The sequence below is a fragment of the Tupaia chinensis genome, unplaced genomic scaffold (assembly GCF_000334495.1).
Source record: "Tupaia chinensis unplaced genomic scaffold, TupChi_1.0 Scaffold000042_2, whole genome shotgun sequence".
NCBI classification, from domain to species: Eukaryota; Metazoa; Chordata; class Mammalia; order Scandentia; family Tupaiidae; genus Tupaia; species Tupaia belangeri.
In genome coordinates this window covers 1,345,884-1,356,293 of record NW_006159498.1, presented here as the reverse complement: position 1 = coordinate 1,356,293, position 10,410 = coordinate 1,345,884, and the positions used below count along the sequence as shown (strand labels likewise).

The window sequence follows — 10,410 nt, the reverse complement described above, 5'->3', positions numbered from 1 at the left end:
ATCCATCCATCCATCCATCTACCCATCCATTCACCCATCCATCCATCCATCCAACCATCCATCCATCTACCCATCCATCCTCACACCCATCCATCCACCCATCAACCCATCCATCCAACTATCCATCCATCCATCTACCCACCTATGCATCCATCCATCCACCCATCCACCCACCCACCCATTCATCTATTCGTCCAACCATCCATCCATCTGTCCAACTGTCCATCCATCCATCCATCTATACATCCATCCAACTCTCCACCCATCCATCCATCCACCTATCCATCCATCCATCCATCCATCCAAACATCTATCCACCTATCTGTCCGTCCATCCATCTAACCATTCACCCACCCATCCATCCATCCATCCATTTATCCATCCATCCATCCACCCATCCATCCTCACACCCATCCATCTTTTCTATCCACCCATCCATCCACCTAAGTATACACCCATCTACCCACCTACACATCACCCATCCATCCATCCATCTTTTCATCTACCTATTCAACCATCCATCCACACACCCACACATCCATCCACCTACCCACACACCCACACACCCACACACCCATCCATCCAGACATCCATTTACTCCCATGCTCACAAATATTTACGAGGGGTTGGGCATCATGCTGGGCACTGAGGGTACCAATTCTGCCCTTCTGTGTGTCTCACATGAGCTCCTTCAGACTCCTGTTCTGCTTTAGGGTATCTGCCATCCACTGGGCACCCATAGGCCCGATGGTGTTCTTCTGCAGGCTGTGGGGGACAAAAGGGGTCCTTTAGCAAAGCTGGCCACAGTTACTCCTAGGCTAAGAACAGTTGAATTCAAGGTGAGGGGACAGAGACAATCAGGGTACCCTCCCATTCCTCACAGTAACAGGGAGAGGGCTCCAGGGAGGGTCTGCAGATTGTCACCAAAGCGATTTGTATAGACCAACATTCTCATGTGGGACAGTAAGAGGCCAGGGCAGCTGGAGCTGCCCTATCAAGGATCTGGAAATCTCTTGAGTGGGGATTTCATGTACAAGTCCCGCAGTCCCTCACGGGAAGTCCTCCTCTCAGCTGGACCAGCCAGCAGCCTGCCTCCCACAGGAGAACTTGCCCAGGAAGATCCTCTGCTTAGACACCCCTTCTCAAAAGGCTGCTTCTTAGAGGGACCAGCAGTTAGTGTAATGGCTATGTGGCTGGACTCCCACGTTGTCAACCGCGGTTCGCTTCCTAGACCCAGTGGCTTAAAACTCATGCCGGGCGTGTGTGCATGTGTGCCCAAGATCCCGAGAGGAGAATGGAGGAAAAGGGATTGCGGTGTGGCCATCCCCCCTAAGGGGTGATTTCTTGCTTTCTGTCTCTCTGTCTCTCTGTGTCTGTCTGGCGAGCGCACGTGCCATGTAGCGAAAACCTCTCCAAAACACATAGAAGAGGCTGCTTCTTACACTAACCCTGGTGGAGGGAGATGGACAGAAGAATCCCATCCTCATCTTAGCTGTGAGGAGAAATGTGAATCTAAAATAATGGATTTTTTCTTGGTTCCAAAAAGGAAAGAGCTGGGATGGTGTAATGGTTACATCTCTGGACTCCCACATAGTTGACCGTGGTTCAAGTCCCAGACCTGACAGCTTAAAACTCATGCCGGATGCATGACCAGACATGCCCGACAGCTCGAGATGAGAAGGGATTGCTGCATGGCCATCCTCCCTGGGGGGTGGTTTCTCACTTTCTGTCTCTGTCTCTCCAGTGAGCACATATACCCTATAGCAAGAATCTCTAAAAAAAAAAAAAAAGGAGTCATCTCCCAGCAACCTCCCTTCCTGCCCCCACAGGCTGTTCTTGAATATTTCCTTAAGAAAAGTTGAGATTGCAATTTTTTTTGAGATAAATGTAAATTTAAAAAAAAATTTGCTAGAGGGTGCGTGTTCTCACCAGAGAGAGGGAGAGGGCGCACCCCCAATGGGGCATGGTCGCTGCATCCCCTCTCCTCCATTTCTCCTTCCTCTGGGATTTGGGACACACATACGTCCCTGGCATGTTTTTGAAGCTGCCAGGGCTAGAATTTGAACTGTGGTTGGCCATGTAGAGCCCAATTTCTTTAACCCCCAGGCTATAGCCCATACATGTCAATTTTTTTATTTTTACTTCTTTTTTGTACTTCTTATTTTTATTTTTACTTCTTTTTAAAATATTATTTTTAATATATTAAACCACTGTATATCATTACAGCTTGCAAAATGAATTTTCCCAGCATGAATACACTGTATATTAGTCCAGTTAAAGATATTATCATTCACGCTATCATCAACAGGTAACTTTCCTTTTTTAAAAAAGAGATTTCTACTAGGGGCCAGCAGATGGCATGGTGATTAAGGGCATTGAATTCCCACATGGTCAACCATGGTTCGAGTTCTGGACCTGGTGGCTTGCTCTCTCACTCTCCCTCCCACCCACTGACTCTGTCCCTCTCTGGTCAAATTTATAAAAATAAAAAAAATTTTTTTAATTAAAAAAAAATAGATTGTGACTATAGGGAGCCTATGCTCACTGGAGAGACACAGAGAGACAGAGAGACAGAAAATAAGAAATCAGCCCCTAGTGGGGATGGCCATGCCTCAATCCATTCTTCTCCATTCTCCTCTTAGAATTTTGAGCACGCATGATGCATGCACACACATCAGTTTCAAGCTGCTGGGTCTGGGAATCAAACTGCAGTCAGCCATGTGGGAGTCCAGTGACGTAACCATTACACCATCTGCTGGTCCTAGGAGGTTTTCTTTTTCATTATTTTCTCAATGTTTGTTTTCTGGGAAAACGGTGAACATTCTGTTTTCCAGGGGCCATCCAGACAGGTGAGAAAGCCTTAGGGACCTCCCTCATCTACTCCTCCTTGCAGGAAACAGGCAGGGAGCCCTTGAGAAGGGGAGGGGAGGGCGGGAGGAGGGGGCAGGGGCAAGCCCACTCACTGCAGCACGGAGAGGGTCTGGTTGGAGGCCAAGGCCTCAGCCATGGCCCTGGCACCATCATCCTTGATCCCGTTGCCCTGGAGGCTGTGGAGGAAGAAGAGTGCGGAGTGGGCACCTCCATGCTCTGATGGCTGCGTGCCCACGGCCTCGCAGGAGCAACCATGAGCCTTCCAGCGCTGCTCTGGGGACTCCGAGCACCTGCCCTCAGCCTAGGAGCCGAGTCTGACAGCCGTCAACGACAGTCCTCAGCCCAGCAGTGTGGGTGAGCGTCCGGAGATGCCGCTGCTGGTGGGGACGGAGAGACTGGCAGGCCAGGCTCCGAGGCTCACCAGGCGCTTTGAGACCCAGCAAGCCCAGGCCTGGGCACAGCCCCGAAAGGGCCACAGCAAGCAATGTGCGTTCCTGGCAACGCCGCTCACACCACCAAGGGTGGAAGCCACCAAATGGCTGTTGGCAGAGGACAGGTCAGCAAGGTGGTCTCACCGCCCCTGGGATACTGCTCAGTCCCGAGAAGGAAGAAGCTCTGACATGCCAGGACCTGGGTGGTCACCAGAACGTGTCCGAATGGGTAGCTCCAGGGAGACGGGAAACAGGTGGTGGGAGGTGACTGCTAAAGTGCCCGAGGGGTGACGGGAATGTCTAGGAACTCGCCGGGGCGATGGTGACTCACTTCACCAAGTACTGGACTGAGCTGTGCACTTTGAAACAGCGAGTTTCATGCTTCAGTGAAAACAAACACGTGGAGAAACAAGCAGGATGGAACAGCGGGCCCTGCCCGGGGCTGGGCACACCCACGGCTCGCACAGCACAGCGCGTCAAACTTACAAGCCTCCTGGAAGGTGGGCCCTGGGCTCCTTCTGCCCCCATGGCCGTCCGTGGAGGACCAGAGGTCCCCACAGATGACTGCCCTTCTAGCACTGCCTGCCCCGTCCCCATGCCTTCTGTCCCCTGTTCAGCCCAGAAATACAAGCACAAAGACTAGGTGGCAGCTGGGACCTGGACACGGCCCAGAAGGCACAGTCCCTGGTGTGCCTGTATGGAGCCCGTATCCCCCACATGCCACGGGAGCCAGCTCCCGCTCCATTCGTGGGCACCGTGGACACCCCTGGGAAAGCGGGCAGGGAGCAGGTGGCACACACCTTAGGGCAGTCAGGGTGCGGTTGATCCTCAGAGCATCTGCCAGTGCCTTGGCCCCTAGCGGTCCGATGGAGTTAGCGCGGAGGCTGGCAGAAGGAAGAGACAGAACCGTTCTTTGACCCAACTCCTAGGGAGGCAGGGAGAACAGGGTGCAGAGCTTGAAGTACGCCCCTCAAGGGAACGAGTCAGGGGTAGGAGTTCTCGTGTGGTGGGACAGAGGCAGAGAGCCTCGTGTGGGTGGCCCACGCGGTGGGAGAATGTGGGTTCTGGGCCGTGTGCAGTGAGAGACCTCAACCCTAGGGCCAGGCCAGACATCTGTGCTCCCCCAGGTGCAGCGCAGCTGCCGAGGAGGGGCCTTGACTCCTTGTACAGCCACGGTCTGGGGAGGTCTGGGGTGTGGTCTGGGATGTGACCTGATTGTGATCAGCTATGACCTGGCTGAGACCTGGGTGAAATCAGCTGTGACCTGGGTCTGACCTGGGTGTGACCGGCTTTGACCTGGGTCTGACCTGGGTATGATCAGCTGTGACTGTGGCTGGATGTGCTGTGAGGGGAGACCCTGTGTGGACTGTGGCTGGGGGGGCTGTGAGGGGAGACCCTGTGTGGACTGTGGCTGGGGGGGCTGTGAGGGGAGACCCTGTGTGGACTGTGGCTGGGGGGGCTGTGAGGGGAGACCCTGTGTGGACTGTGGCTGGGGGGGCTGTGAGGGGAGACCCTGTGTGGACTGTGGCTGGGGGGGCTGTGAGGGGAGACCCTGTGTGGACTGTGGCTGGGGGGGCTGTGAGGGGAGACCCTGTGTGGACTGTGGCTGGGGGGGCTGTGAGGGGAGACCCTGTGTGGACTGTGGCTGGGGGGGCTGTGAGGGGAGACCCTGTGTGGACTGTGGCTGGGGGGGCTGTGAGGGGAGACCCTGTGTGGACTGTGGCTGGGGGGGCTGTGAGGGGAGACCCTGTGTGGACTGTGGCTGGGGGGGCTGTGAGGGGAGACCCTGTGTGGACTGTGGCTGGGGGGGCTGTGAGGGGAGACCCTGTGTGGACTGTGGCTGGGGGGGCTGTGAGGGGAGACCCTGTGTGGACTGTGGCTGGGGGGGCTGTGAGGGGAGACCCTGTGTGGACTGTGGCTGGGGGGGCTGTGAGGGGAGACCCTGTGTGGACTGTGGCTGGGGGGGCTGTGAGGGGAGACCCTGTGTGGACTGTGGCTGGGGGGGCTGTGAGGGGAGACCCTGTGTGGACTGTGGCTGGGGGGGCTGTGAGGGGAGACCCTGTGTGGACTGTGGCTGGGGGGGCTGTGAGGGGAGACCCTGTGTGGACTGTGGCTGGGGGGGCTGTGAGGGGAGACCCTGTGTGGACTGTGGCTGGGGGGGCTGTGAGGGGAGACCCTGTGTGGACTGTGGCTGGGGGGGCTGTGAGGGGAGACCCTGTGTGGACTGTGGCTGGGGGGGCTGTGAGGGGAGACCCTGTGTGGACTGTGGCTGGGGGGGCTGTGAGGGGAGACCCTGTGTGGACTGTGGCTGGGGGGGCTGTGAGGGGAGACCCTGTGTGGACTGTGGCTGGGGGGGCTGTGAGGGGAGACCCTGTGTGGACTGTGGCTGGGGGGGCTGTGAGGGGAGACCCTGTGTGGACTGTGGCTGGGGGGGCTGTGAGGGGAGACCCTGTGTGGACTGTGGCTGGGGGGGCTGTGAGGGGAGACCCTGTGTGGACTGTGGCTGGGGGGGCTGTGAGGGGAGACCCTGTGTGGACTGTGGCTGGGGGGGCTGTGAGGGGAGACCCTGTGTGGACTGTGGCTGGGGGGGCTGTGAGGGGAGACCCTGTGTGGACTGTGGCTGGGGGGGCTGTGAGGGGAGACCCTGTGTGGACTGTGGCTGGGGGGGCTGTGAGGGGAGACCCTGTGTGGACTGTGGCTGGGGGGGCTGTGAGGGGAGACCCTGTGTGGACTGTGGCTGGGGGGGCTGTGAGGGGAGACCCTGTGTGGACTGTGGCTGGGGGGGCTGTGAGGGGAGACCCTGTGTGGACTGTGGCTGGGGGGGCTGTGAGGGGAGACCCTGTGTGGACTGTGGCTGGGGGGGCTGTGAGGGGAGACCCTGTGTGGACTGTGGCTGGGGGGGCTGTGAGGGGAGACCCTGTGTGGACTGTGGCTGGGGGGGCTGTGAGGGGAGACCCTGTGTGGACTGTGGCTGGGGGGGCTGTGAGGGGAGACCCTGTGTGGACTGTGGCTGGGGGGGCTGTGAGGGGAGACCCTGTGTGGACTGTGGCTGGGGGGGCTGTGAGGGGAGACCCTGTGTGGACTGTGGCTGGGGGGGCTGTGAGGGGAGACCCTGTGTGGACTGTGGCTGGGGGGGCTGTGAGGGGAGACCCTGTGTGGACTGTGGCTGGGGGGGCTGTGAGGGGAGACCCTGTGTGGACTGTGGCTGGGGGGGCTGTGAGGGGAGACCCTGTGTGGACTGTGGCTGGGGGGGCTGTGAGGGGAGACCCTGTGTGGACTGTGGCTGGGGGGGCTGTGAGGGGAGACCCTGTGTGGACTGTGGCTGGGGGGGCTGTGAGGGGAGACCCTGTGTGGACTGTGGCTGGGGGGGCTGTGAGGGGAGACCCTGTGTGGACTGTGGCTGGGGGGGCTGTGAGGGGAGACCCTGTGTGGACTGTGGCTGGGGGGGCTGTGAGGGGAGACCCTGTGTGGACTGTGGCTGGGGGGGCTGTGAGGGGAGACCCTGTGTGGACTGTGGCTGGGGGGGCTGTGAGGTGAGACCCTGTGTGATTGTGGCTGGGTGTGCAGTGAGGTGAGACTCTGTGTGGACTGTGGTCTGGGTGTGCTGTGAGGTCAGACCCTGTGTGACTGTGGGCTGGGTGTGCTGTGAGGTCAGACCCTGTGTGACTGTGGGCTGGGTGTGCTGTGAGGTCAGACCCTGTGTGACTGTGGGCTGGGTGTGCTGTGAGGTCAGACCCTGTGTGACTGTGGGCTGGGTGTGCTGTGAGGTCAGACCCTGTGTGACTGTGGGCTGGGTGTGCTGTGAGGTCAGACCCTGTGTGACTGTGGGCTGGGTGTGCTGTGAGGTCAGACCCTGTGTGACTGTGGGCTGGGTGTGCTGTGAGGTCAGACCCTGTGTGACTGTGGGCTGGGTGTGCTGTGAGGTCAGACCCTGTGTGACTGTGGGCTGGGTGTGCTGTGAGGTCAGACCCTGTGTGACTGTGGGCTGGGTGTGCTGTGAGGTCAGACCCTGTGTGACTGTGGGCTGGGTGTGCTGTGAGGTGAGACCCTGTGTGGACTGTGGGCTGGGTGTGGCCTCTCGTCTCTCACTCCTACAGGAACTGAAAGACTTGCAGCTCTGCTCTAATGAAGCAGGGAGTCGTCCCCAGAGACCACCTCTGGGCCAAATCTAGGGACTCGTGGAAGGATGAATAAGACCCTGGGCATTGCACAGGAGCAGAGGGGTCTCACAAGATAGCTCACAAGGCCCCCTACCCCAGAGGCAGAAGCGTAGCCTTGGGTGCCCACTTACTCCAGGGAAGTCAGACTTCTGTTGACCAGGAGGGATCTGGCCAGGGCCTTGGCCCCTTTGTTGCTGATCTGGTTCTCAGCCAAACTGCCCGAGGAAAGGAGAGGACTGGTTATTTCAGGAGTAGGACTCCCACGGCCTCTTCCGCCATGCTGCCTGTGAGTCCAGCCCCTGGCCTCCCTGGCATCCCGGCCCTGACAAGTGATGTGGTCAGACCCGGAGCGGAATCCCAGGCCGGGCCAAGCCCTGAGCCTGGACACCGTGGGGCCAGCGTAGGGAGACACAGTCCTGCGGGCAGGTTCAGGCAGCCTAGCCGGCTCTGCCACAGCAGCTCCGTGTGGCAGCTCCCGCACGGAGCAGAGTGGGCGGCGGGGGTGCGGGGCGCTACCTGAGCTCCTGGGTACGGCAGTCCTTCCCGCTCAGCACACTGCCCAGCAGCTCCATCACGGCGTCCTGGAACTGGTTGGCATCCAGCCTGGCCAAGGGTGGAAGTGACAGTGAGCGGGCAGGAGGGCCTGCGTGCTCTGCCTCCTCTGCGCCCCACAGCAGCTTGCAGAGCCACACTCAGCACACCCTCCCTGTTACAGCCGGGACCCCGGCTGCTCCCCAGTTCCATGTGTTGTGAACTGCAGTTGGGAGGGGTGAGGCTGGGGTGATTAGATCGGGCATCATGAAGCAGCACTCATGAAGAGATCAACAATGTCTTCAAGACCCAGTGAATTCTCGCTCTCACGAGAAGGGGTTAGCGCTTCTGAGAGCTGTTTGTTTTTGAGGGATTTTTACTGTAAGGCACATGCACTTACCAGAGAGACAGAGACGGAAAGCGAGAAATCACCCCCGGGAGGTTTCACACCACAATCCCTTCTCCATTCTCAGGATTTGGGGCACGCAAGCACACACACCATCGTTTTTGTTTGGTTGGTTGGTTTTTTGTTTCTTTTCCCCCTCAAATAATTATGTATTTAATTTAAATTATTTATTTATATTTAATTTGCTATAGAACACACGTGCTCACTAGAGAGAGAGAATGAGAAAGCAAGCCGCCAAGTCTAGGACTCAAACTGTGGTCGGCCATGTGGGAATCCAGCACCTTAACCACTGCGCATCCTGCTGGCCTTGCACTGGCAATTTTAAGCCACTGGGTCCGGGACTTGAACCACAGTTGACTACGTGGGAGTCCAGGGATGTAGCCATTATACCATCTGCTGGTCTGAGAACTGGTTGTTAAAAAGAGCAGCTCATGGGGCTGGCAGGTGGCATGATGGTTAGGGCACTGGACTCCCATATGGCTAGGCACAGTTCGAGTCCCAGACCTGGTGGCTTGTCTTCTCACATGCCAGGCATGTGTGTGTGTGTGTACCCAAAATCCCGAGAGGAAAGTGAAATCGAGAGGACTGAGGCGTGGCCAATCCCCAGGAGAGATTTCTCACTTTCCTTCTGTTTCTCTGCCTACAGCGAGTACACGCACCCTACAGCAAAAAACGGAACTAAAATGAAAATCACCCAGTCTTGTCTCCTGTGATTCCATTAGCAACACGATAATGGACTAAGTCCCCGCCGTGCTCAGGCCTGTCCCATGACAGCGAGGGGAGCCCCAAGTGCCGACCGGAGGGTCTCAGCAGCCTTTGTGGAGCCCGTTTCTTCCGACCCCTGCTTTGAGGATGGCCCTGCTCTGCAGCCTCCCCTGGCTGGCCAGGACTGAGCACAGAGGGAGGCCGAGTACAGGGTGGGGTGTGGTATCTGAGGGCACCCGGGGTTCAGATGGGGGTAGGCTGGACTGAGTCCCCCAAGGGGAGGTGAATCTCCAGCCCGGGGCCTCAGGAAAGCCAGCCCACTTGGAAACGGCTGTAGCTGACAGAACTAGTTCTGAGGCGATCAGGCTTAGGGCCAGTGGCCTGTAGTCCAGCGTGAGGGTGTCACGTGAGAGGGGAGACACCATGTGGAGACACACCCAGGGAGGAGACGGCCCTGTGACCAAAGACAGACCCTGGACGACGCAGCTTCCAGCCCAGGAGCACCCAGAAGCTAGAAGGCAAAGAGGGTCCCTCCCTTGCAGCTTTCCGGAGGCGGGTGGCCCAGTGGAGACACAGATTGCAGGCGCCTGGCCTCCAGGCTGAATCAGCTTCTGTCTCACGCCACCAGGACAGTGGGGGAGGGACCCGGCAGGTGCCCCGCCCCGTCCCGCCCCGCCTACCAATACCCACCTGAGGCTGCGGCAGTAGAGCAGCTGTGGCAGCAGGCTGCGGAGGACGCCCTGCCCGAGGCACGCGGACAGGTTGACCTCCTGAGCACAGGTGTCCGACACCTGCAGGAGGTAGGCCAGGGCAGCGCGGTGGCAGGGGCTGCTCAGCCCGGCCAGAGCCCCGCTGCCCACGGCCTCCTGCACGCCGCGGGCCAGCTGTGTATGCTGCAGCTCCTGCAGGCAGTGCAGGACGTTGACTGCACGGGCACACACGGCGGCGTCCGGCCGCAGGCAGCCCTGCAGCAGCTCAGCGGCCTGGGCCCGGTAGCCCTCGTGCTCTCCCTGGGCCAGCAGGGTGCCCGCCAGCAGGGCATTGACCCTGGGAGACAAGAGGCCGGAGAGGAAGCGCAGGAACACGTCCAGCCTCCCATCCTCGGCCTGCATGGCCCGCTGGGCTGCGCTCCGGAAGTGTGTGAGGAAGCCCAGCCTGGGCCAGGACACGCCACTCTCCGTGAAGAGGTCGAAAATGGCCCTCTTAGAGGCCCCGTAGTAATACGCGGCCGCCAGGAACTCCTGCAGGGACAGGTGGGCGAAGCAGTAGGCGGCCGCGGCAGCTGGCGTCTCCTCCCGCTGCAGGA

General features: G+C 58.9%; 1 protein-coding gene across 6 annotated transcripts in view; it reads right to left on the bottom strand.

Moving 5' to 3' along the window:
* The window catches only part of NLRC3 (NLR family CARD domain containing 3), a 35,030-nt gene that overhangs the window by 10,590 nt on the left and 14,030 nt on the right, over window positions 1–10,410 (bottom strand). For all 6 annotated transcript variants that reach the window (XR_003549925.1, XM_027773192.1, XM_027773185.1 and 3 more), the window contains 6 exons: window positions 9,795–10,396; window positions 7,979–8,065; window positions 7,594–7,677; window positions 4,103–4,186; window positions 2,964–3,047; window positions 682–765 (listed from right to left, as the gene is read on the bottom strand). Coding sequence is in view for 5 of the 6 variants with exons in the window: in XM_027773192.1 (XP_027628993.1) it covers window positions 682–765; window positions 2,964–3,047; window positions 4,103–4,186; window positions 7,594–7,677; window positions 7,979–8,065; window positions 9,795–10,396 (1,025 nt within the window). In the remaining variant the exon portion in view is untranslated. The remainder of the gene's footprint in view (window positions 1–681; window positions 766–2,963; window positions 3,048–4,102; window positions 4,187–7,593; window positions 7,678–7,978; window positions 8,066–9,794; window positions 10,397–10,410) is intronic.